The following is a 27596-nucleotide window of genomic DNA, read 5'->3' on the forward strand; positions in this document are numbered from 1 at the left end:
AATATCTTCCAGAGCACTCTGCCCTTGGAGGAACAGTTTAGCGTCATGAAGAACAACATAGACCAAGGGAAAATATAAAAGTGGTTGTGGTTGGAGGATGTGATGACATCACAGAGTTCAGCGGGAACACGGGGCTTTTAAAAAGCCGAAAGAAACATCCTGACAGTCAGTTATCACGTCCCCTGTAAAGGAGTCAAACACACGTTAGCAATCAAAAAGCCAAACTATCTTCACCAAAGAGAAAAAAGACTCCGTCCTGCCACAGAATATGCACTGGCAAAAATGTAAGTGAGCTCTGATTGCCTTTATTTTTCATAACTGTGATAAATGATGAAGATCGTAATGAATAATGAGCATTAGCGTAGCATGGGAGACGATACTCGAAGAGATGCATTGCTCAAGAGAGACAAATACTAAGGCATGATGCTAATTTTCCAGTAGGGATATTAAGACAGGGCGGCATTGCTGCTTTGTTGGCATTCATCACTATGAATCAAGTGGAAGACTATGATTCATAAAAACAATAACAGGATGCAGGTATTATATCAAAGGTTACAGTGGTTACATACCAGAGAATTTTCCTTTTTAAAAGTGAAACCTGTGAGAAATCTTATTTCTGTGTCTTTTTTGATAAGTACTTTTTTCAACTAATAAAAAAGATAAAGAAACAAAACAGTTGAGGGCAATACAGTTATGAGTTTACAGGAAATCAACTTTGTTGTTTTCAAGATAATTTCACTTCTCTTGGCCCACCTTTGCTCAGATAGTTTAGTGATCACTAATACAGGTAGGTGTTTGCTCCGTTTCTTGCAGTTCTTTCATTCTCACCATATGGATCTGTAGATGATGATTGTTTCTGCAACTGTGGTCACCTTCTTTGCATTTCACCATACTGTTCAGTTAACCTGGAGTACAATATACCTGAATGGAAGAGGCTAATTTCTTAAACGTTTTCCAGCGATTTATCTAATATAGAACTAACATTAATCTTCTTTTCCTCTATGTAATAGTTTATAAGTCATACAGAGATTGATTTACTATTTGTGTGTCTTTGTGAGCTTATTAAAAATTAACCCTTTTTCTCTATTACACATTTCTGCGTCTTTCAGTTGAAAACTTTGGAGGCTAAAACATATATTTGTGAAATTATATTGTGGTCTCTGAAGTCCTGTAGCAAGAAGCTCGGACTGCTTATTAAGTCAGGTTTCATTTTGTCTGACAAGTATTAAGCAGCAAGTGGGAGCACTACAGCAACACACCTTGTTTCCCATTATCTTGTGCTGTTTTCAGAATCTGTAGGTACATGATGTAGAGCATACTGGTGCAAGATGATTAGATTCAACTGTTGTTTTCCTTCTGGGAAGTCTATGATTTCCCCCCACCGCAGGGACAAGGGCAATGCTAGCAGCCTTATGTTTTAGGTAGAACCAAATTGGTAGCTGAATCAGTACTTTTCCTTTGTGTTTATACGTGCAGTGTCTTCAAAGGTGAGCAGGAATTACAAGTCTGCATTAGAAGAGATCAAAACCTATATCCTGAAGTCAGGCATCTCCTCAGTGCCATTGCTACTCTCTCTGATAGTTTCCAGACAGTACAACTTCTGGCCAACGCCTGCCTGTCCTTCCATCCTCCCTGAGCTTCTCGAGCCTAGGCTCTCCTGTTACAGCAATGCTTCCTGGCTGTTTTGAAAGCCTGCATGGGACATAGCAACTGCCTTGATTTTGCCGCTGTTGCTGGGGAAGTCTTTTTCACGCTGGTCAAATGAAGCAGCCAGAGGAGTGGCTGGACTTGTCTGTCTCCTAGGCTGGCTGATAGAGCAGCCTGATACTGTGTTTACTAAGACCCAGAGAGGCCGAGGGGGAAATTTCCGTAGGTGACTCTCTGGCTGACTTTGTGCTTGCTGTTGGTATTTGCTTTCTTTGTCTGCTGTGTCATTGCATGGTTAGAGTTCCTCAATCTCATGGACCCTTGTTTTTTTTTGCTGAACATAAATATAGAATTACTTTTCCAACATGAAACCTTATTATCTTATTAACCCTAGTTCTTTCCTGTGCCATTATAGGAATGAATTACTTGTTTTGGCTTCATATGTAGACAGGAAGGGTATTCTGATGACTGTGACTCAGGCTGCTTGGGTGCACTTACCTGCTTTACCAGAGACTCAGTGTGACTTGTAGGTAGGTTGCTTAGGTCAGCACAGTTATTTAGGTACCAGTTCCCAATAGTTTCAGTGGAAGTTAGACTTCTCAGTATCTCTGTGAGTCTCCATTCGGCCTCTTTGGTGCATGTATACTCTCTGTTAGTGTGACCAACTGTGGCCTCAAGTTTCCTGCACCATCTGGTTCAAACCACCTATGACCACATGGATGCATCAGTGCCCCCAAAAGAGTCAGTWAGCCTGCCCTGGGGTGTAAGTTGACAGAAATACAGTATGGGTGGCCAGGAAATTTGGTGTTTGTTTGCATGAGCCCCAAGCTAATGTGAGAGTATAAAAGCTCTGCTCTGCCCCCCACTGAGGAAATGGGAATAGCTTTCCTCTGCCATGCAGGGTGTTTCAGAACAACTGAAAGCCAAATGAGCTGCTCGGGTATTCTGGCAAAAGGGCACCCTGGATAGATGGATAAGAAGTCTGTGGAAGCTTCTGAGGGGTGGGTGAAGCTTTCCCCAGTAATGGGGCAGGGGATCRCACTGTCATTATAGGAATAGATGGGTCTAGTCCTGGCAAGGGCAGCTGTCTTGTTTTGTCCCCCTGTGGTACTGTGCTGCCACACAGCCAGGTAGATGGGACCTAGGCTGACAGCTGGCCATACCCTCCTAAGAAGGGATGTCAGGGTTTGAGAGTCCTCACCCTGCAGGTGGCTGGCTTCCCTGTGTACTAAGCTGTGGTATTATGGAGTAACCAGGATAGGGATGCACAAAACCATGTATTGGGGCGCATCTAAAGGAGATCTTTATCCACTTGGGATCTGGCAGAGGTAGCAGGGAGGCTGGAATAATTGAGCCAGAAAGAAGATAAAGGGAAGCAGGAACTGAAGTGCCAGTGAAAGATAACTGGAATCAGGCATTTGATTTCCTAAGGTTTCTTTGCAAACTCCAGCATATGGCCCTCATTCCTGAAGGAGAATGGGTTCAAAAACAAGGTCGTTATGAAGCCCGGCTTTAAATGCTTAAACACTAGGTTGATGACTAATGCAGATGTAGATAGGTTATGTACCATTACCTTGCTGGAGGAAGCAAAGGGCATGCTCGATGCTAAGGCATTCCTGCCTTACCATTCCTGCCAAACCAAGTCGATTACCTGACTGGCGTTGTATTTGCTACTTGGGTCAAGGTAAGTGCCAGCCTGAATGCAAAGGCAGAAGCGTTTGCTCCATCTGTACCTCCATGAGGGAGACTGCATAGGAGTCCTGGCAACCTCTTCCATAAGGAAGCCTTGGTTTGGATGAAAACCATTTTTTAGTAAAATAGATTTCAAAATGATTGGTATAATTTCCATGCTTTTTCCCAGATGTTAAAAAAACAAAACCAAAAAAACCTTTGAAACTGAAAGCCAGAGGGTGGCATAAGACATCACTTTTAAATGTGTTGCCTCATGGGAGTGCGTGGACACGTTTTGAAGGGCAGGTTCCCACTTCTTCAGGGTCCTTTTCTTGAGAAACCCTGCAGGAACAGAAGGGAAACCAACAGGCCCTATCTTCACCTGCTACGGCTAGAAGCCCTTGTCCGCCAGCAGGTCTCGCATGGCTGGCCCTGCGCACTGGAAATCGTTCCCTCAGAGTCACGGCACGCTGCACTTCTTTGTAGGAGTGGGGCCCAGGGCTTCCGCTCAGCAAAACCCCAGAGAGTGTCTCAGCCCGAAAGCACCCCCTCCCACGGCAGAACCGAAGTGACTGGTAGGGGGTTCCCAGCTTTTGGCAGGATTGTGCTGAGTGGAAGCAGGCCCACTCTGCAGCCGGGCAGCCCTTCAGAGCTGGGAAATTTCTAAAGCGCACCACCAGCTACTTTTCTGTTACGTGGCTCTGTGCAGATAGTTACTCCATGTTATATTTTGAAGGCAAAATGAACATACCTTTCATGCAAATGATTTCTGTTATGAGAGGGTATACAAGCAGGTTGAAATTCTGCAAGAGTTTCATATTTAGGCGACTTCTTTGGCTAGGTCAAAATGCTTTGGGCACTCAACTCCTATTGCAATCCAATGGGACTTCAGCACGCAATCAGATTTTCAGCTATTCGGCTGTTCTGATGCTTAGATTCCCATGCAACTGAGATGCATGAATTTGCACCTCTTGAAAACTTCTTCCCAAATGTTTTTTTTAAATGCATAAAGCCTTTTCTGCACACAACAGATGTGGAGTACTGTACAACCTTTCTGAAAGTATCAGATAATGAGACCGAGAGCTGAAACTGCATCTTGTGGGTCTTAATTTTGGTAAAACCCCACTGGGAAAAATGGATAGTATGAAAGTTGAGCCCATCCATGCTTTACAAAGCAGGTGTCAGGCTGTACAAATGACCACATGAGCAATTAAATGGAAAGCTTGCATTACTAAAATGGAAAGAGTATTATGGGCTGGGAGGAATTAAGACGTGCGGGTGAGATTTATGGTTAAGATACTTTCTGTCTATCTCAGCTTCCCCTTTGTAATAGGGGTTCTCTTGTTCTGAAACTGAAAATTTTTTTACTAGCCCCCACCACTATGTGGCCAATGCAGCCAACTCATGTTGGGCACTTGGAAACTCTTTTTTGTTAGGTGAATTGAAGCTCCAGGGATTTGTAGCCAGGCTTTCATGTTGTTTCCCAAGTCTCTTCAAATCTCGCCTTGATTTTTTTTTTTTTTTAGTTTATCCAGGTGGAAAAATTACAAAATTAAGATTTTGTTTGCAATCTGCAACACCTTCTTTCTATCTAAACTCAGTATAGGTTGGTCATGGTGCTCTTCAGTCTTTCTCTCCTTTAAGTCATCTGGAGGTGTGAAGATGACTTTTTCTTTCTTTTTTTAAAGAACAGTGGGCAAAAGGATACTGTACTCAAAGAATGATACAGACAGGTGACAACAGCACAGGGACCTGCTAGCATCCAAGGCTAATTTTATTCTTATCAGCCTTCCAACTGCAAATAGTTAAAGATACTGGCATAATTCTGAAATAACTTACACTGCTGTCACACTAATGCTGTTTCACTGACTTCAGTCGTTATATTGCTGTGTAGGAGAACAGAATGAAACCTAGCCAAATGCCGTACTGAGTTGTTGGTAAGCACGAGAAGTATTTAGTCTATTGATTTAATTATGCTCAGAACCCTCCCAAGTTCATTTCCTTATGCTGAGCAATGAACCATCACTCGGTTCTTTTGCTCTTGCTCTGAGTTTGTCTGTTTATTGTAGAGCAGATTCTCTGCCCAGATGTTTGCCTAGTGCTTTGCATTTAACTAAATGTTTTTTGAAATACCCACCCTCAGTGTAACAAACAGTACAGACAATAATCCACTGCTGTCCTGCTTTCCTTGTCAAAGTAGTCTACAAAAAATAATGGTAACACTTCAAGGGAGATGAGATGCACAGAAAGGGCTGCATGTTCAGCCCTTCAAATGGGCAATGACATGCAAACCTGTGGCCCTGAGACATACAGTGTGTGTAAGTCTGTATCTGAGCATGATGTGGCAGGTTGCTCATTCTCAGTGCCAGCCAGAGAGTGGGCTGCATGAGTCAAGTAGGCCAGTTACCAGAGACCTGCTATCTACTAGCYGCCCTAAACTGTTACCACCAACACAGCTCCCTAAAATGGATCTTGGTACTAACGAGCTGGATTTTTGCTTCCCTTTCAAGAGGAAAGAAAGGACACGAGTTGCAGGTGGGTCACTCCAGAATATTCCACTCTTTTTGACTGATCTGATTGCTTGTGACAGGGACACATGCAGGAGAGGACACTGAGGGCTGCGGATGAAGTTTAAGTGAATAACCTTTTTCCTGAGTGACTATGTCTCACTTTACCATCTGAGGTCTCAAACAGATCAGTGAATTTCAGTGCTCTGGTTCCCTGCCCCAGACCTATCAGCAAGCAGAGACAAAGAAGGGTCGCTCCACTTTTTTTTTTTTTTTTTAACTCTAAATAAGATGTTGATGGAAGCTGTTAGGCAGCAGATGAGGGCAGGGCTCGTCTTCGCTGATCGTTGCCAGGGAACCCTCATTCTGCAGTGCACTTTAAGCCTCCCAGGTGGATGGCTCCGCTTGAGAGAGCACAAAGACCTAACAAATATTGCAGTACTTACTCCGCTGCATAAGAAATGCTAATGGATATTGCTGTTGTGTTGTAAGAGACTGTGATCAGAGTCAGAGCATCCAGACTGTACACTGCTCTGGCTGTTATGAGAAAGGCTGCTTTTGGCATGCTGTTCCAGCACCACCTACGTACCCTGGGGGGGCCTGGCAGGTTGTCACCCTAAGAGCCGTGCAAACGCGGGAAAGCCAAAGCGAATGAGGATTCTCATCTCTTCTCTGTATAGATCTGTAACRTACAAGGGGGACCTCAGTGCCTGACAACTGTGGATCGTCCTTCCCAGGGATTTTTAAAACCGCTGAAAAGTGCTTTTAACAATTTTATTGAAGCACTTACACTTGGGCGGCTGAATAATTTCAGAGATCTACCTGTTGCATGACTCTTTTTTTCAACTTTGTACAGGGAGCCTGGCAGAGCTAAGAATTGAACTTAGGTTTCCTTGTCTTAACCACAAGATCCTTCTGATCTGCTACTATGAATGGTTAGGTAGACTGGATATAAGTATAAGGGAAGCTGATTAAATAATATGCGTACGAAGGAATGCCTGTCTAGCTGTTGAAGAGCTAGATTTTATCAAAGTGCTTTTCACTGTGGTCTGTGATGTATTGTGGAACACTATCAATATTACAAAAGCAGCCGTCTTGATTCTGATGTCAGCTCTAATCACATGATTCATTTCCAAAGCAGCAGCAGACCCAAAATAATATTGCTAGTGCGATATTTTTTGAAACTATTTTTGAAGGATTCTGCATCTTCAGTCAACGTAAAATGCAGACAAGTATAATCCAGATGCATCCTTTGCTTAAAATGCTAAATGGGCATCAGTGTTTTATTGGAAGCARGTATTGATGAGACTCAAAGCATCCAAGTACTGCATTCAAAATTAAGCCACTTTATTCTTTTTATTAACCGAAGTTCACCATGTGCAATAAAAGTGTCAGCAGCTGCCTTATGTAATTTGGTCTTCCAAATCCAAGCCAGAAACTTGATGATTTGTTAATTGAAATCTAACTTTTTCTTGGTTTTCAAGAATTACTATTTGCTTTTTGGTGTTACTGTAAATAAGAAAGATTTCTATTGTGTTGCTCTCCAAATTTTTATTACATTGGAGGTGAAAGAGGAAAAGAGAAAAATATTTACACTGGTAATGCTGATCAGTTGATAAGCTTATCACATGCCAGCGTGTGAGCAAAGAAACAGTAAATCTTCTGAAACAGTGACAAGAGTGTCATTTGCTGTTGCAGGCAGTCAGTCATGCAAACTCTTGAAGATTAACAGTGTATTTCAAATTGAAAATTGGCCTGATGGGAAATTGTTCTGACTCGTTTGAAAGGATGAAGGTTTAAACTGATCTGCAGTTCATGTGTGTATGAAGGCCAGTGGCRCTAATATGAAGTTCAGTGGTCTGAAACTTGTCACGCTTTGATCTTTGCAGTCTTTCAACAGCTGTTTGTCATTATCCTGCCTCCCATTTCAGCAGTGGTTAAATACCAATGCAGAGGCACATGAATTTTAAAGGTGCTTAGTCTAACTGTTTGGCAGTGTCTTTTCGCTGACCAGTCTTTTATTGAAGCTAGCATTTCATGGATGTTAGATCTTTTTAAAAAGACTGCATCTGCATATACAAACCCGCTTTGACAATAATCTGGAGAAGGCAAATACCATGCAACAATGGGATACTGTTGTACTAGATGCTATGGACATAGCTCAGGTATGTTCTCCATAGCACAAGCAAGTAAAGGCCAGAGTTTACAGAATCACTGCCCAAGATATTAACCTGCTCAGCTTTTTGCTCATCTTGGGCAAATGGCCTTGTACAGTGTGTTCCTGAAGCTCTTGTCAGCCCATGACTTTGGACGTGCTCCTGGGCAAACAAACAGCAAGATACCCATTGGGTCCGTCCACTTTGGCATGACTTGGACCCATACTCACAAGGAAAATGATGTTTTCCCCCAGGTGTAAGCCAGTTGTCAGATGTGTCAGCGGTATAGAGGAGATAAGTGTACTGACCTTAACAACAGTAATAATGGAGTTGTCAAGTCTTCATCCAAAGCCCACTGAAATTAGTGGAAAAACTGCCCTACAGTAATATTCAACCCGAACTGTGCAGTCCTGACAGTTTCAGGCTGAGTCGAAGAGGTCTCTTCAGGATCTGGAGTCAAACATCAGTATGAGCTTCTCTCTGTTGTCACTTGGTACTTGGAGCTAGTGGGGCTAGTGTGTTTGGTAACTTTCTCATTAGCTGATGTGTTTTCCAGCCACTTTGAAGGATAACTTCGAAGTCCTCAAGGTTTGGATTTTTTTGTGCTAGGCTTTTGTTGACATTCAACAAATATAATAAGTGATAACGCTGATGAAAGGAGTCTGAGCATATATACACACTGCGGGTTTGTAAGGCGGCCTGACAAAAGCATTACAATGAGCTAAAACACGTTTACACGTAGAAACTTTTGCAAAGCTTCCTACAGGTTATGATCAAGCGAAGATTAGATTCCCTCTCTTCTGAACTCGTCGTGCTTTGTACTGCTCCAACTTCAGAGAGCAGCTGCAAATCCAGATCCAGTGCCCATTAAGGAGGACGTATGGCTGTTTTGTGGTGTATGACTAGTATGAGGCAGCTAGAATGGACTGGTGGCTTTGACCACTGCAACGCACACCATGCCCTTGCTTTTATTTGTTTGAATGGAATTTGGGCACATGAGCCTTAGCATTCACAGCTCATGGCTTAAATAACAGTCTAACAGTCTTGTTTTATTGAAACTCAGTCCAAGGCAGGCTTCTTAGTTTATTAAGACAGCCCTGGTATAAGAAGCAGGAGATAAAAATATCCTTACGAAGAAATTACCTATATTTATTGATGACCATTACTTCTCAAATTGCTTTTATTTTTAAATGGTCATCTTTCTTTTGCTTTATGATGAATTGTGCGCCAAAGCCAAAAGTCATTTTGCTGTGGTTCTTCCGTAACGCTCAGACATGGTCTACACTTGAACAGTGGAAAAGCAGCTGTGCTAGCATTATTTTTAATTCTGGAGGTCAGCTTGGGGGGAACTGAAATATGTTCTGCAGACTTTGGGTTTCTTTTTTTTTTTTTCTTTTCAGTTTTTTGGTTACTCTGCTTTACACCGGAAACTCTGAATAGGTATATTTGTCAGCTTTTACAGTAAATTTCTCCTTCCCCATCCCCCAAACTTGGAGCCAGAAACTGCCATCCTTCCCCACCCTGACTCTGAAGGGAGGTTCTGTGAAATCGGTGTGAAGGCTCAAGGATAAGATACTACCCAAGAGGAACAGTTGTGTCTCTTGTGGAATCTATAGCAGAGCTCATATTTACTTTAGTGGAGCTGATGTATTCACTCAGCATAAACAGCAGCAACATCTGACTCTGAAGTGCCTTCAGTAAAGTTCAAATAAATCATTTCCAAATGTAAATAAATCTCATATAAGAGCAAAAAGGAACCTTTGTAATACTCCTTATTTCTAGTCTTTTGTCTAGCATCCAGCTCATTTTCAGAGTTATCGGTACTGCTCATATAAAGGCACTGTTTAGCACCATCTTTTGTTTGCCAGAACATTCAGATAAATTAATATCAATTAAATTTGAAAAGCAAAATATGAACTGTATTAAAACCACTTGTGGATTCTTGTATGTAGAATTAAACTAGCCTTAATTCCTTTAGTGAACCGCATTTCCAAAGCCACAGTATTTATGAGAATGCAAGTGTCCCACTTTGAAGTCCCACAGAGAGTGTCCACAGAAAGAAAGGATAGAGCAGAGAGTGGCTGAAAAATCACCTTTCTTCACCTCCTAATTTAAAGCACAGGAGTTTCCATATATGCACAAAGGTAACAAATAATGAGAATGGTTGAGTATATATTTGTAGCGGTGTCTGGTACCAAAGCTATTTATAATGGCCTTTCAGCTTCTCATGATCAAATGGTCTGTAATGAGGCAGAAAGAGTAAACTTTTTAATTGCTGTGGCAAAGCTGAAGAGAAGAAAGTATTTCATTCTTTAATGAAATTAAAGCAGAGATGCTTATTCTGTTTAATATTTCGTTGAGGTCAGCTTACAATGTCTGTATTTAGACTCCACTTTTCTTCCCCCCAGAAGGTGCAACTGAAATATCTCAGTATGGATATAACTGCATGTTGCTGGAAGAGATGATAAAAAGTAAAATGAGTCATCTTCTTCTGTTGTGCGAAGTACAGAATGTAAATCTGAATAAATGTTTTCTGGGTGGACTAATGCTTCAAATTTAAGATTCGAGATGGATTGAACTATATCTAGCTGTAACTCATAAAACTGAAGGCCAACTGTGATCTTTAGAAATGGAAACTTATCAACTAGCATATTTACAAATCAAAGTGCAGTAAAAAGGAGCAGGCAGCAAGTACTGCTATCAGTGGTTTTACAAATATCAGGCCTTCCTGAGCTTTGATATCTTACGGCCTCCTCCTGCTATCAATTGCCTCCAAATACTTCTTGTAAGATATGGCTTGATAGTATCGGCATACGAAGAACTGTGCTTCCTCTAACTTCAGTTGTTGCAAGGCTTCGTGATAGGCCTCTTTAGCTGATTGTCAGCTTTAATTTTCAAAATGGATCAGAGTGTATGGGTTTAAGCTCTGTGGTTAGTTGTCTTTATAACTGTCTGCAAAGCTGTGTCACATCCCAGCTGACCAGATTATATACCTCCTGGCCAGGCTATGAACAAAACTGTTTGGAACAGAAACATGACTCTGGTCTATGATGGCACTTAAATTCAGGTGCCTGTCCCCAAAAGCTATGAGGTATGCCTACCAAACAAGCGAGGTGTTAAATGGCTTTCCAAATAAGGATGCTTTTCTGCATTGGGTTGTATTTGTAGCTTGCTTTTAAGTACAGAATATAACATTTCTCTTGAATGTGTAATCCCTACTAATTTRTGTATCTACCTGGACAGCATTTATGTTATTCTGTGTGCTAGATATCTACTAACCAATCTGTATTCTACAACTGTTAGATACAGCCAGTCTGATTTGTCCCTCAAGTGGATGTAAATCACTGCACTGCAAATCAACGGCACCGAAGCAATGCAAAGCTGATACAAGCAAGTGAAGTCTCAGGCTGAATAAAATAAACAGTTTCTGACATGCTGCTTTGGCCAGAAACCTGAGGAAACCAGAATTTCAGGCTCAGAGATTAAGGGGAGGAAAAAAAATAACACACTGTAGCGTTGCTGAAGGTAGCAGAATGAAGGACATAGTCTAGAGACTGAGAAACAACAGAATGTGTCCATTGCCTCTATTTTTGTTTTTTGTCTACCTAGTTGGTAAGTTTTGAAGAAGGACATCCTTCTTCATCTCCCTTTGGAGCATGTGGCTCACTACTGCTCCTCTCTTATTTCATGTGTGTATAAAACTCACCCGCATAGAGAGGTGGAGTTCTGTTGATAGCTGTTGTTTTTAGGAATAGAGCATTATTCTATATGGAACAGCAGTGATCCGTTTTCCTGGAACTACATTCTCYCTGGCTTTCATAAATGTCTAGACTGATATGGCTATCTGTTTAACAGACCATGTTCATTACACACTGCGCCTGATAAGACACAGCTTCCGTGGACCATAAAAACACCTGCCAGCTTGGCTGGGGAAGCTGCCAGGCCTGGCTTCCAGACCATTCCAGCTGCGGGGCCTGCCCAAGCTTTTGGACTGTGAATTATGTGTCGATGCTCTTTAAATGCACCACAGAGGGGCTCAGTCTCCCAGTGTTGCTGCAGCCATTTAACAGCTGGAAGGAGCTACGAGCTTTCTCATGGTCTGATCTGTGTGATGTCCGTGTCATCCAAGCAGCAAAGGTCCAGAGAAAGCCTATGGCATGATACATCCCCTATCAGCAAAAAGGCATCATTAGCTCAGGAGGAAAATGTACGTGGATCCGGAAACTGGCCATGTTGAGAGCGCAGCCTGCAAACAAGGGGGCTGCCATGGGGCTTTTGGCTCTGTGCAGGTGGCAGGAAAGGAAAATAAATGTCACCTGCATCTCTTTCTCAGCTTCTTCTCCAGAACAACAGCCGCAGCCTCGCCCCTATCAAGGTGTCCGTGTCAAAGAGCCGGTGAAGGAGCTATTGAAGAGGAAACGGGGAAATGTTCATAATGCCAATGCAACAGCTGCTACAACGGTAAGAGAAAAAGCAAACACAGGAGGAAAATTCTTCCTCTCTAGCTGGATGGTTGACCAGCCCTGGCACCAGCTGGCAATACTATGGCAATGAAAGGAACCTTTGCATCTCCAAAGCATTTTGGAGGCAGTGGAAGCTTATGTTACCTGGAGATACCAATAAATATTTCCTCAGTTTAGGTAGGATACCTTTCAGGTGCTGAGCAACTTAAATTGCTGTTGACTTTATAGAAAGGTGAAAGTGCTTGGCACCTGGCAGGGTCTAACCCCTAGGAACAGAAAGTGGCTTGGAAGTTAAGCAGCGTGTTCAAGAGCACAAAAGGGGACCAGTCGGAGACATACTTGGCTACTTGGTTATTAGTTTCAACTTACCTCTACCTGTTCTCCCAGAAGGAGGTGGTTTGACTGGTTCCTCTCTGAAGAGGAACTTCCTCTGTGCAATGGTGCAACACAAAACTTATATTTTGTTTAAGGCCTTCTTGAGCTGAAGTCACACATGGGCTTTGGCTAGGCTCCTAGAGAGGGCTGGAGTTCACATGTGGTGGCTGCCAGGCTCGCTTCTCCTGGCTCTTTTATAGAGGAAGGTAGGGAAACTTCAGGCACTGGCACCAAAGCAGTAGCTGATTTTCAACTGATAATAGCTAATACACTCTGTTTCTAAACATATGCTTCTCAAAGGGGGTTGAACTTGCAGCCTAATCCCTGGATTTTTTTGTTCTCTTTTCCAGGTTGTTTTACCCCATCAGCCGCTTCCTTCGTATTCACCAATGGGTAATGTTTCCCTGCCTTTCTAAGTGTCTGTCAGCCCTGCTGCAGGGAGGGCTCTGCCTGAGCTGGACTTYGATCCTCTTCTGTTTTTCAGGCCAGCCTTGCATTGATATGGATGTTGCTGCCTCTGCATTGCCTATCACAGATGAAGGAGCGCTCTGTTCTGGTTGGCTCTCCCAGCCCTCTCCCACGTCCTTACAGCCTTTAACTCAGTGGACGACTTACCCTGATTATGTGTCCCATGAAGCAGTCAGCTGTCCATACACAGCAGATATGTATGTTCAGCCTATGTGTCCCAGCTACACGCTTGTTGGACCTTCATCTGTTCTGACTTACGCTTCTCAACCGCTGATCACCAATTTTGCAGTAAGTCAAAATACCTAGGTTGTAAATGAAGGCAAAATTCCCACTTTCCAGGAAGAATCATAGGGAGTCCAGGATTTAATTAGTGCAATTTATTTCATTACTATAATGTTGTGTGTCTTTGCATCTATGCCCCGTAGTTGTTCTAGCATTGACCCTGTCTGCTCTGTGCTGGGAATTGGTGTGGTTTGAGAGTGACAAAAAAGAGGCAGTTGCACTGAAATCAGACAGACTCTACTGCCATTTCCTCAGCTCTCCCCACCCTTCCAGCACTTTCCACATTATTAACAGCCAGATTGTTCTTGCTGCTGTCCTGGGACATGAGTCATCTCTCATCGAAGTCAGCAGCAGGCTTGCCAGTGTCCTGAGTTTGATCAAGGCTGTGACAGATGTTTATTGCAGGAAGATATTGTTTGCAGGTTCAAGAATAATAGTAAGGAACATTACATGTACTGTTGTCATCACTTCCAACTTGATGAAGTGTTCTGCAGCTTTGATTTGCAATGTTTGAGAAAGTAGAATTATAGTTGTTGATTGAATGGATTCACAGAGTATTGCACAGCCAATAAATACTGTTGTCTGGACAAATAACAAGGACACAGTCACTCCTGAGATTCTGGGCAGTCTCCAAGGGATTCTTCACCATTTAACTCTGAGAATACACACACACACACACACACACACACACACACACACACACACACACACCTTCTTTCAAGTAAGTGGGATTCTGGAAAAAATGTCCACTGGGTGGAGCTGGAAAAATAACTTAGTCATAAATTTCTCAAAAATTGATAGTTAAAGACGAAAGAATAGGGCTGAAACACCACCTATATGTAGCAGAATATTTGGTTTCAGGCTGGACAAAATCTATTCAGCTGATCCAAGATAATTTGCCCTTTTTGGGGGGAGAAGGACAGAGGCTTATGTTTCAGTCAAACCTCAGCAGCTTATTTTCCTTTGAATGTTTCAGTTCAGCTGCCAAAACACACACACCAAATCAGCAAGCACCCATGCCTGTGGCCTTTGCTGCTGAGGAAGTGCTGCCATTTCAAATGTGGCTCTGTGGTGGCTGCCAGGGGCTGCTCATGATGGGCTGTCACTGAGGCCGGAATAAACTGCCTTCAGCCTTGTGGCAGCTAACTTGTGCCTTGCGCTCATGCAGTCATGTTCCAAAAGAGACACTGTCAGGGAGGGCAGTTTTCAGTGCAGGGTGTAACTGTCTCATGGGCTTACAGGGAGGGTGGGAGTGGGAACAGAAAGCTAGAGGGAACTTGTCATGAGTGCAAACTACTGCCAGCGAGCACCTGGGACACCCACAGCCACCACTCTCATGGGGGCCAGCGTGGGAAAACTGTCACACTCAGCATAAAGTTTTACCCAGAAACAGGAAAAGGGATGTTAAAAGTGAGACTGAGCATCCTTAATCTGTTGGTTTGCTGTCCTCGCCCCCCTTTACCTGGCCAATTGTTTTATTTTATTTCTTTCATACTTTACCAGCCCAGAAGCGCCACCCCGGCGGTAGTGCCTCAGCTCGAGGTGACGGACCAGCAGGCGCCCCTCACCTATTTCCCATGGGCGCAGCCCCTCTCTGCGCTGCCAGCCTCCACCTTGCAGTACCAGCCCGCTTCCTCCACGCTTCCCGGGCCGCAGTTTGTGCCCTTGCCAATCTCCATTCCTGAGCCAGCCCCCCAGGAGCTGGAGGATGCCAGGCGAGTCATCGGCACGCTGCCCATTGAGAAGCTGCTTCTGGAAGATGAAGACAATGATACGTATGTTTTAAATCACGCTCTCTCTGTTGAAGGGCTTTAAGTTGCACATCTTGGGCCTGATCCCCACTTACTCAATGCTTGACTTGGCCCCACAGTGAGTTTTGAGTAAAAAAAGGAAAAGCGGCCTGGGGGATGGGGGTGGGGGCTTTACTTGGTACTTTGTTGTCCATCTCTAGTGCACCACGATTTGCGTGTTGTGTGAAATTCACTTTGTCCTGGGGCTCAGCACGAGATTGCCGTGCCATTATAGCGCTGCTAACTCTCCCAGGCAGGCTCTTAATGCTGCGCAATTCTTGGGCTCAGCCTCAACACGAGGTGACTCATTCTCAGACTCGGGGCATGGTCTCAAATTGACATACTGCAGTGTAGCCACATTCAACTGCACCATTTGGTAAGGGTACACTTGTCTCTAAATGTTGGCAAGGGTTTATTCAATAGGACTGTTTTCTAGAGCTCTGTATAAATGCCTTGTATGTGTTTCTTTGCTTTGTCCATGGAGGAATCTTTACTGGATTTAGGCCACTAGAAAATATTTTTGAGGCCTAAATTGAGATTTTTCTTTTCTAAATCAAAGTGCCCCTTTGGAAAAACAAGAAAATGAAAAGTTTAGGCTTGTTTTACTGCTGTAGGTGCATCAGTCCGAAGACAAGAAATCAATACAGTTGAACTAAATGCCAGTGCAGTCAGATATCCCTATTCACTGAGCAGCACAAAATGGCCTAGATGAAGTGTTTGATTTCACTTGCAGGGCACGCTTGCCAGGTTGATAGACAGACATGTAGATCTGGGGCGGTGGTTTGGAGTCACAATCTTTCAGCTGCAGGATGTTTTTGGACTCTACAATATCCACCTTAAAGATGGGGAGGGCCTGGTTTTGTGGCTGGCTGGTAATGCTGCATGTTCTACCAATGGACAGATCCTGGTCCCACTGAAGTCACCGGGAGTTTTGCCTGAGTCAGGATTGCAAGACATGGCCCCATATCAGGAGATCATTGAGAAGACAGGGTCTTCCAAAATCTGGACTTCAGTGTAACGAGGAGTTCATGGCATTACTATTAGCYGGCAATACTTTTGTTTGTTCTCTAGCATTTGAGTGTGAATTTGGCGGTGCCGTGCTGAGACAGGGAACCTTAGTGACCTCTCTTGTGCCATACTGCTATGGAAAGTTTCTCTGTGCTGTAGTCTCCCAGGTGCATGCATTCTCTTTATAGCTTTCTGATTTTCTTTTCTGGCAAATGAGTAGCTTTACTGTTTCCTCTGATGCRACTGTAAATATTATTGTTGATGTTCATGAGTGCCATGCCAGAGGCAAAAATATTTGCAGGAGATTGTATCCACTTCTAACTTTGTTTATTGTTTTCTTAATAAACAAGGGACTCCTGGCCAATGAACATAATTTCTCTGGGTTTTTCTGCTTTCTAAAGCCCAGGATCCTTAGGTGATGTTGTTATTTACAAGACTATCTGAAAAATAATTTATTGCACTGTTTATTAACTGGTGCCCAGCGCTTCAGTTGCCACCCAGGCAATATTTCTAGTGACCTTACAGTTCATGCCTGAGTGAGGTTTTCAAGCTCATGTCAAAAGTCTCGGACTGTCAAAAAATATTTCATTATTTAATATTGACAAATCTGGAACAGATAAACCATAGATCATATAAGTGATCATAAAGTCATTTGGAAGTAGCAATAGTTCAGGTGTATTGAAATTAGTGGCTTGCATTGGCAGAAAAACCCAGCAAAGAAATTAATTAAAAGCAGCTTAGTTCACCACTGTTTACTCCAGTTTTACAAGTAAAACCACATTCAGTAGATAAAACTGGGATAATACAGTTGTGAATCAAGCCCATGGTTACTAAGATTGCTTTTAAATTTCTTTCATTTCAATGTATGTAAATTCTGTGTGTGAATATAAAACAATGATGAACTGTTTCAGAATTTCTTTCTGGGTTGTTCTGGTTAGAAAAAGACAAAATCTTCAATAAAGATCTACAGTAACTTTCATATGCCTAGAGTGTTTTATTTCCTCTCCAAAAGGGTAACAGAGTGTTTACTTAACACTCATTTAGTTCCGTAGTATGTTTACAGGCTCTTTAMAAGCACAGACTAGCTGTTAGGCTTTCTGCTAATTTTGCAAATCAAGGGAGACTAAAATGACCTCTATGATCCAAATATTGCCTGAAAYACTGTTTACTCATGTAGTCCTTACTCACGCAAGCACTCCTGCACTTCAGATGTCAGTCCAKTCTCTGTTATCTTTTGTTAGCATCCCTGGGGATGTGCGGATGTGCAGCCTCAGCTATTGCTGAACTTGATTGAAAATCAGACCAGACTTAAGGTTGCATTTCCACTTCCTGAGATTGCAAGGTGTGGCCCTGTGGTACGAAATCACCTGGGAAAAGAAGGGAAGCCCCACCAGCTTCTGACTAAAAAAGTATTGAATGTTATTGCCTGGAGGGACACAGAGGGGCTGGTGTGACTGCCCATAGGATGGTCTCCTCCTGTGCAAAGAGGAAGCACAAAGCTACCCATGGTGTAAGGCACAGCTGGCACCACTGGAAACATGACCTGGAGGAATGGTAGTGGTGCAGAGCTCCATATAGTTCTCTGCAGTTCAGACACAGAGCAATGCAACTGAAATGAAGCGTTTTCCATTTCACTGAGGACCATGTCACCAGAAAGCTATGAGCTGACCCGTAACTGCTGTGGGACATAACAGCTCTTTGTTTTATAGGTGAGATAAAGACTCAGTCCACCTCACCGCTAGTTTAGGTAACCGAGTAAAGCTGAACTTTCTCTGTTTGCAAATACACAATTGGAAGAGGCTGTTTGTTACTTTAAATGCTGAGATGTTACCCATGCGTCCAAGCARGTAGCACCCCAAACAAATGAGATCATCTGAAGCAATATGTTAGGCCCCAACACTAGGGTTTGTGGAGGACTTGGATACCTCTTGGCACAAGGGTGAGTCTCACCTGACAGAATGTGCTGAAGTGGAAAGGAGACAGGATGTCAAAGCTCAGGAGCGCTGCGGGTTCTATGAAAACAGCAGTTATTTTGAGGTAGGAAGCCCTTTTCCTGGGAGTGGSTGCTTTCAATGTCAAGCCCTCCAGTGCTGGTGGCTTGTTTTCTGTGAAACCCCAGGTATAAACCCCTCAAAGCAGCTATGCTACCCTGTAAAACTGTTTGCTCCCAGGGTGATTCATGGCTAAGCAATGATCAGTGTCTTTATTTACTGTCTTAGAATTCTACATATTTATGCAGCTAAAGGTATGAGGTCGTATACGTTGGCAGCTGCAGAACGAATGAAAGAGCTGCACAGACTTGATGCCAAGGAGCACAGAGGAAAGGTAATGCAGACCACCACCTCCCACAGACAGCAGCATTTGGGATGGGCTTGAACTTTGCCTGGCTGAGAGTGACTGATGCCTTGATAATTTAGCTCAGCCCCTCTGTTACTGCAGAAGCAGCCTTGGGCAATGATACACCTGGCCTAGGTGCCTCTGACAGGAACCTGAAGTTAGGTGGGATGAAAACAGTCTTTTCCTTTCAGTCTATGGTTCACAGAGTGGTCTAAGACAGCACTGATCTAGGAAGGCACCCCTGTGTTGGCAGTAGTCACTGAGGCCAAAGGATTTGTGAACATCTGGTATGTGCCAGAGTGTTGCATCTGACATAAATAACACTTCAAGGTGCTGAGCTCACGCTATCATCCAAATTAGGGCTTAAGTACAGCAAGTGGAGTTCAGTAGGAGCTGGGAAAGCCCCCACTCTCAAGGTGCCCTGGGCCCTAACTTGTGGGATTCAGAATCTGCCTGTGAGCTGTCTTTGACTTCTGTACCACAGCTCTCGGCCTTCTAGATCCCGTTCAGCACAGACTCTCCCTTTCTTTCTTATGATGGCATCTGCCTGAAGACACTCGCATTTTATTTGCTGTGCTGCTTTTTTCAGACTCCTCTGCTGGTGGCTGTCACTGCCAGACAGCCAGCRATTGTCTACGATTTGATCCAGATAGGAGCAGATGTTAATGCTGTAGACAACAAAGGGCAGTCGGCTTTACATCTCGCTGCAACGTATGGGTATGCCCAGGTTCTCCAGGTAGGAAAAGCTTTTATGGTTTTGATTGCTAGCAATATAAACCTACAATAAAGTCGCAGTATTGATGTCTTTAAATAACTGTTTCAAAAGGGAAGATGTCAGTAAACAATGAGCAGTGGCCAAAGTCTCTTTTTGAAAAGAGAGCTTTCAAAATAAAACAAATTTTTTTCATTATATGTGAAACCAAGAGCCACTGGGGAAAATTTTCCAAGTCATGGGAGAAACTAGATGTTCCTGTATGGCCTGAATCCGCTAGAGCTTTCAAGTCTTACATGGGGCTGGGAACATCTGCCCCAAGGGAAAGGAACTGGGTATCCCATACAGATGGGTGTCAGCACGCCTCTGCTGTTAGTCAGGGCTGCGCAGACCTCTGATTCCCTGCTGGATGGAGCTTTACTATGGAAACTGTTTCCTTAGGGAAATAATGGTAGTGCAACTGATTTCCCCCCCTCCCCAGGCTACTTGTATTGTTTCAGGGAAGGGATGGATCTAGCAGTTGGGAAAAATGCACCTTTGCCACTGTAACGCATTAAAAATACTCTTCAGTTTAGCAGAGATCTCTGTGTACACAGGGCCTACCTTTAGCTTATGTGCCAGCCAGACTATAACAGTGCTGGAGAGCAAGTTAGCCCGTTAGGAAAACCACAGTGGAAATTTTTGCAAAGGATTACATGGCACAGATAAGTATACTGGAACGTGACTGTTAATTGCTTAGYTATTGGCCATAAAATTAAATAAATGAAATGTGCTTCCCTTGATTCATATGAGGGCTGAGTATAGGCAGCTTTGTTGCAGAGAATTAGGGCAGCCGTGCCGATGAGATTGCCGGAGGGCAGGGCCCCAAGTCCTCTGCAGATGAGGAACGTACCAGTGAAAGGGCCACAGGATCACCGGCACGCCGGCGGTTGGTTTCCATCATTCATTAGCCCTCCTTTGCCCACGTCCTGGGTTAAGTCACAAGCAGGCAGTTAATGTGTAACATCGTGAGTTCTTAGGAAAACAGGTGTTTCATTCAGCCGAGGAAAGCACGTTTCATTCAGATGATTCCATCAAAACTTTCCATAGAGCCTTGTGTTGGAAACGCCTTCTGGGTTTTTTTGTTTTTTTTTTGTTTTTTTTAACCTAACCTAACAAGGGAAAATACACATGGGCTTGCTCCTCAGTGGGGTCAAAGCCATAAAATGTTATGGTTTCCTTTGTTTTATTTGTTTTATGTTTTCTAATGGACTAAACATCTAATCTCTAATGATCAGGCACCTCAAAGCTATTTGTCAATATTTGATCTGGATATATTACATTATTGTTATGAAAAGGGAGCACAAGCCCTAACGTCTCTGGATAATCCTCCAGTGGAAGGATTATGTCCTGAGCCTCGTCTAACTAGACACGGTTCTGAATGAGTCACTGCAGTGCAAAATTCTCCGCCAAGATGCTGAAATGTGAGCAACTCGCATTATTCAACCAAGAACAAAAAATGTATTATCTGTAATATTTTAGGTAAGGAGCTACTCGACTGCATCCCATCAGATCAGTCRTTTTCTGAAGCTGACTTTTCAAACTGTTTGCTCTCTGCTAAATCCAAGCAATGCTCGTTTCCAGACCATGACTTCACTTCTTTTATAAGTTGTACATTTTTACTGCTGCAGCCCTTGCAACAAGCCATTTTATTAACCTGTCACACTGCTGCACATAAATAAATAAATCCAGTCTGAGAATTTCTACTGGTGGGGAGCTTTTATGTAATAAAGTTTTGCTCTACATGTCAGGGAGAGATTTTCATTTTTCCTTGTCAAGAGTAACACTGAATAACTTGAATTAGTGCTATGGAGGTGTGCATTTGCTTAGGTCAGGGTGAAAGCGAGGAGGCTAGCTTGACCTCTAAATTTAGGGAAAACAATCATCTTGGATAAACCTGCATGTCACTGTTTGGAAATAAGATTCCCAGCACTAAAATCTAGTGTCAAATGGTAGCTTAGCTTGTGGTTAAATAATAATTTTCCTGTTTTTTTTTTTTGACTTGTAGTTTTAATTAATTTTGGCTTGGACAGTATTCCATTGAACTAAAATTTTCCATTTCATTTGTCAATTCTAGGTTATACTGTCACTAGGTTTCTCTCTTGATTTAGAAATGAAGGATTTTGAAGGTAAGACCCTTTGATTGTACAAATATTTTATACTGGCATTAAGAAACTGAAAAAATTATATTGGCTATTTCAGATTTTGACTGATGCTCATCAGTATTTGGTGGTGTGCTGGGAGGCCAGAGTGGCCTCAGAAACTGACTGCCCTAGGGAAAGTCCTTGTTGTGAACTCAAATGTCACAGAGTTCAATGTTTTTAATGCACACTTAGAACCGAGCACATGCTGAAGTGCCTTGTAAAGTATCTCATACAGCCACCAACACTGTACCTCCAAAACCAGCTGAGGGGCTTGTGCCTTAAAAATGCAGATACGGACACACGCTCTTCCCTGAAGCCCTCCCTTCCTCTCTGTGAATCCCTAACTTCGTTGGGAGTGCCGTTATCTCCTGTCCTGCCTTGGTTTTCCAGGCCATACCCCGCTGCACTGTGCCGTTCTGGCCCATAACGCCCTGCTCCGGGAGCAGCAGGGTCTCCACACGACGGTGGAGCAGCGGCAGAAGGATTTTCAGCACCAGAGCAAAGAGCTGGAGTCCTGTATCCACCTCCTGGTGCAGACGGGAGCCTCCATCTACAGCCGGGTAAGGAATCAGCGCTGCCTCTCTCTGTCACTCGTTTTCCCTTGCTGCTCCTTCACGTGGGAAACCTCTCCTGTGCTGTCTGACACTTGCGCTATGCTCGAACTACAGAATCAAAGAAGAAATAAACTGCTGACAGAAGGAGCAAGCTCTTCCCCTTTCAAGTGACTGGTTGCAATGTTAGATGAAGAGAGTTTGGGTGAGAATTTGGGCTCCCAACTCGGGCCTTTTGGAGTTAGTTTCCTCGAGGAAGGTCTAAAGCAAAGACTGGATGGTAATAGGGCCACTGAAGGGAGGGAGGTGCTCCCGTTTAGCTGCAGAGCTGGCCTAGGCTTTTGTCCACTGGATTTGTATAATGTCTTTAAGCCGCTCTGCAAAACGTTTCGTATTTTGTGTTGCTCTTCTGTTTCTAAACAGGATGTGAAAAGCAACAAGACAGTTCTTCATTATACAGTCCAGGATGGGAACATCTCCTTGCTCAGATACTTCTTGGAGCTGAACGCTTTCAAGTCCAAGGATTTTCTCAACAACAAGGTGACTTAGGCCCTGCGTGGGCAGGACTTGTGTATGAATCTGTGCATGGAGAAGATGTAGAGAGAAGTTAGTGTGAGACCTGTATTGCAGTGGGAGGCTGCATGTAGACAGGGCTGTTAGGAGGTGTCTGGGGTCCTGCAGAAATCAGGTATCCTCTTCCCCCATACTTTTTTCTAGAGGGAAAAGAACAACAGTTGGTGAATCTGAACCTAATTTTTTTTTTTTTTTTTTTTACCTGAAACTGTGTTTTCCAGTAAATAGATATCTCACCTGGAAAGCACTGCCTGGCTTGAACTCTGAGTTTGATCATGAAACCTGGGCCCTCTCCCAGCAGGGGGAAGCTGACAGAAGGAGAGAGCGAGATAAGCAGGGAAGAGAAAGGACGTGGGAAGCAGTTACTTGAGGAGGAACATGAACTTTATTATCTTAGGATGAAGATTGAGAGAACAGATCTGCAGTGATGCAATGCTTTGCTGTTGGCAGCAAGGTAATGCTGAGAGATGACAGTTCAGGGCAGCCGTGTGCCAGTGACCTCTGTCAGCAGTACCATCCACAGCAAAGGGCAGAGCTCCTATTTCAGTTCAGCGAGCTGGTGACCCTTTCTGCCTTAGATGTTATTTGCAAGTTTCCCAGCTCTGTTTGTGCCTGGGCACAAATTCCTTATTGTGGTGGCTGACTGTGAGTTTGAGCCTAGAGAATCAAAATATTTACAGGGCCCACCAAGCCTTAAAAGCTGTCATGAGCAGTAAGGAAAGACAGACATGTACTGCAGGCAGTGAACCCAGACACTGAAACTGCTAAGCAGGTGGAGCACAGCGAAACCAGCTCTTTGAAGGGAGGCAGCATCCTTGCTGAGCACAGGCACTCTGGAAAGTAGATTACCTCTGAATTTTGGGGACTTGAGACTCTGCTAAATTTGTGGCTCTAGGTGCTCTGTACAGCCCTGCTTTCTAAGTTGAAGGTTTGCTAATGCTGGTTCCTCAGTGTAGGGCTTCTGGAGGCATGACTATCCCTAGGATGTAGAAAGCAAGCTAGAAACCTTCCCAATGCTGCCACTGAGTCACCCATCCCCTTGCTGCCCCAAACTTCACCTCTGAACAGATATAAAGCAGTGACATTATCTTGCAGCTGTATCTGGGCTGCACCCATCCTTGTGAACAGAAATACTGACATTCCTGTGCCTTCGCTGAGACATCGGTCTGCGCCATCAGCCAGAGCTTTGGCTCCTGGCTAGCTTCCCCCCTCCAGCAGGGCTAAGTGGCAAATTTGGGTGCTTCTGCAGAGATGAACTATTTACCCTTGCAGAAAATCCAGCGTGAGCAAGAAGGACAATGGGAGGGGAGGAGAAGGCCATGACTCCCTGTTTAGAGAGGGTCAGTGCATTAGCTTTTGAATTCAAGAGGGTCACCATCTCTCAGCCTTGCCCTGCACTCTGTACAGCATCCATGCGCTTGTGTCCATCAGAAAGGAATTGATTATTTTCTATTGACTCAGTTGGTGACCTAGGAGCAGATAGTGGGGAGTAGATAGTGGGTTTATGTTTCTTCCTACAGATTTCTGTTGGACTGGAGGACAGGAAGCACATTTTGCGTTGTGTGTGTGGGTACCTACACTGTGTTTCTGCCTTTCTGTAAGGTGAAATTATACTGCCTTTTGCTACGTTCTTTCTGTATCTTTTAAAACCCATTAAGCATGCACTAGCTTGTCCATGGGAGTCTGCTGTTGTCTCCTGATCACAATCCTGTGAGTTTTCTACTGTGATAGGATCACCTGGAGTCTTCAGTCTTGTTGGTGGACTGTCTAGGACAGTGAGAAATATGATGGCAAGCTTGGCTGATTCCCTGTCCCAGCTTTCAAGCTCTTCCAAGTAGGAAGAAGGCATGAAAACAGGGATGCTGGAGTCTGTGTTTTGGCTTCCCTGGCTCATCCGCTCTTTGCTGTGGTTCTCTCATTTCACTTCCTCTTCCTTGTGGATGTTATAATGAGAAAAGCATTGGCACCTTTGAGGTATATTCCATCTGAAGAATTTTTAGAGCCCGTATATGGGTGCTCCAGACTGTTGTCTCAGATAAGCCCCATTAAAGCTAATGGAAAGGCTTCAAGATCAGGAACTGTCAATTGTCACATTGCCTTGTTTTCTTAACCCCATGCCTGTATTTGGAAGATAACAAATGTTCCTGCATTTAATGCAGCAAACAGATGCAGATGCTTCCATTTTAATGAGAAGTCCTATAAAGAGCTTGAGACCATCCCTTGACTTTATGAGATGATAAAATTGACAAGGATCTGCTGGTTCAGGGCTTGTAAAAATACATTGCGTAAGAAGAGCTTTTAAGATTTCCATATTAATTTGCTATTTTGTTTTGTGCTTCAAAGTCCTGATGTGTCACTGGTCAATAGGACCTGAATATTACATGTATTCCTTTCAAAAACTGGAATAGTAGTAGGGGTTATAGTGTGTGTCCAAACAGTGCAAGTTCATGAGAAGTGAACCTGAGAAATATATGATCATTTCAGAGAGAAAAAATACACAGCTGCCTAAATGAGACTTCTTGCAGACTAAAAATAATACCTGGCCTTATGCATTTGCTTATTAATTCTTTGTCATTTAAAACCGTTAGCAGTCATACCTGACTAGGCAGTGGCACAGATTTCTATACAGTCTGGTGATATCAGAGCTTGTCTGCAACAAATTGCTGCGCGCTCCATCCTGCGCCCCCCCGTGGCCTTGCAACAAATTATGTCCATCGTTTCTGCACAAATCCTGTCCCCCAAAACGCTGGAGTCAAGAAATGCTTAAGCTGGCCCTTGACCTTAGGACTCTGTTTAATGACGGTGCAAAGACAATAAAGTCAAGTGCAGCCTTCAGCACTCTGGGTAGGAACGAGGAGATGATCTGGAGCCCATCATGATTCATTTTGTCTGCTCCAGAGCCGGACCTCCCGGCAGCCCTGTTCAGCCCATGGTGCACGAGGTCACTGAGGGACACGGGCAGCTGGATCTTCAGGTTGGCTGCAGGATGGCCTGACACCTTCCAAAGGGCCTCTTGTTAAGGCTGTGGGTTTGGTGACCTGGGAGGAGGCGTGCAATCACAGAAGAGGCCTGGTATGCAGGAGATCAGTCTGAAATATAACCCATACATTTGGGGGCCTGGCTTTCACTTGTGTCAAGGTCTCTTTGCTACTTTCAAGCACTTGACAGTGGTTGTAGAGGTAGCAGTGGGAATGTGTGGAGCACAGATGGGTCTGGTATTGTCAGTCCTCACATAGCTCATGTGCGATCTGTAACACAACAAATTATGCATTATGTATCCCTAGGACTGATTTAAATGTTTCCTAGTAAATCAGCTCCTATTGTTTCTCCTGGGTGCAAAGGCATGTTGCACAGTCTCCATCCTTTGCTTTCTCAAACAGCTCATCAGGTCCCTACCTACATAAGAATATGATTTGGGGGGAATTTGCAGGGTGATTAGGAATGTGGCAGATAACAGGGCTGCTAGCCCCCACATGCTGCTCTAGCCAAATATCTGTACCCCAAGTATCAAAGATCCCCAATCTGTAGGGTTCTRTCACAGAGAGAAATCTGCGTCCCTAAATCTCCCACAGTCCTGCCAAGCCATGAGCAGCTATACATGGGGAACGTGTATATTCCCTCACCTCCAGGTAAGCAATAGTGGGAGGTTTCTTCATTTCTCATTTCACAATTCTCTGCTTCTAGGACAGTTCTGAATAGGTGGCACAGCTTATCAGAAGGTTTCTCTTTTTTTCTTTTTTTTCTGTTGTGTTAGGCTCACGGCAACACAGCTTTGCATATGGCAGCTGCATTGCATCGTGACAAAAACCAGAAAGAAATCATCCAGTTGCTCCTTGACCACGGGGCAGACCCAAGCATCCGAAACTTAGACAACGATCAGCCAATCCACATGGCTCCTTCTGGGAAGGCTGGGGATCAGGTACATGATCGGCATTGCTTCTGCTTCCTAACGCGTCCGCACAGTTTTCTGTGCTTACCAGGGGAACGGTGAGGGTATGCCTTCATCAAGTCATATGATATGGGTCTGAGGTTGGAGTGGTGTAGACTGGGGTTCCCCGCTTGAGTAAACCCATAATCCAGGAGCATAAAGCAGTAATTAGCTGGTACTCCAAAAAAATCAGGGGGAGGTATCAGTGTACAGTTCTTATTATAATGGGACCAAATCTCAAGGGAAGCTCAGATTTCATGCTTACAGGTATGAGAAAGGCTACTGGAGCTCATTATAATCTTTCATATGTTTATATGTGTTTATATATGTATATGTATATATATAATATGATATGCACACACGTGTGTATATATATGTATATATTATATGTGTGTGTGTGTATATATACATACACACACACACACAGAGCTAATGCATGCACCCATCTACAGTTTCACACAGTGCATTATAAACTTTTAAATTTTTTGGCAGATTAGGCATTTGCTGAAGAAAGGGAGAGTTGCATCTGCATTTGTTTCCTGTCGCCGAAATGCCAGATCCTAGGTTGCCTGCAGTTTCTGGCATGGTTTCAACTTCAGCTTGCTGGTTGCACAAGGCCTTTTAGAAAAGCTGTGAGGATGGTTAACCAAAGTGTCTCTGTCTCTAGAGTCTTTAAACCAGGGTGGGGTGACAGTGTTTCTCAACCTGTGGACCATTAGCAGCATGTAATGTATCATAAGATGGACTTGGAAACAATTGAAAGCTTTATTACAAAAGAACTGATAATCCTCAAACATACTATATTACTTGTAAGCAAGAAGACAAGCAAAGTGAACAGCTGTTACATAAATGTACAGCCAAACTTTGATTTCGTGGCAATTGCAAACTATGGTGGCAATAAAACACAAGACAGTCCTTTAGATAAAAAAGGCTGAGAAACACTGC

The 27596-nt window shown here is 43.6% G+C and overlaps 1 protein-coding gene across 3 annotated transcripts; it reads left to right on the forward strand.

Moving 5' to 3' along the window:
• The first annotated feature begins 185 nt into the window (after positions 1–185).
• POU2AF1 (POU class 2 associating factor 1) lies at positions 186–27305 on the forward strand. 3 transcript variants are annotated; one of them, XM_026068670.1, is made up of 12 exons: positions 186–284; positions 12315–12442; positions 13170–13212; positions 13304–13575; positions 15073–15344; positions 18587–18692; positions 19294–19440; positions 21533–21584; positions 21990–22159; positions 22574–22690; positions 26478–26642; positions 27144–27305. In XM_026068670.1, exons 1-12 carry the CDS (start codon positions 269–271, stop codon positions 27213–27215), a joined length of 1560 nt encoding a protein of 519 aa, XP_025924455.1. In that variant the 5' UTR covers positions 186–268; the 3' UTR covers positions 27216–27305. The 3 variants fall into 3 exon arrangements, with proteins under 3 accessions (XP_025924455.1, XP_025924457.1, XP_025924456.1); XM_026068672.1 differs by lacking the exons at positions 18587–18692; positions 19294–19440; positions 21533–21584; ... (2 more) ...; positions 26478–26642; positions 27144–27305 and adding an exon at positions 16261–17344; XM_026068671.1 differs by lacking the exons at positions 18587–18692; positions 19294–19440; positions 21533–21584; ... (2 more) ...; positions 26478–26642; positions 27144–27305 and having other exon boundaries at positions 15073–17344.
• Positions 27306–27596: the final 291 nt, after the last annotated feature.

Source organism: Apteryx rowi, unplaced genomic scaffold (genome assembly GCF_003343035.1).
Source record: "Apteryx rowi isolate R43461 unplaced genomic scaffold, aptRow1 scaffold_278, whole genome shotgun sequence".
Lineage (NCBI taxonomy): Eukaryota > Metazoa > Chordata > Aves > Apterygiformes > Apterygidae > Apteryx > Apteryx rowi.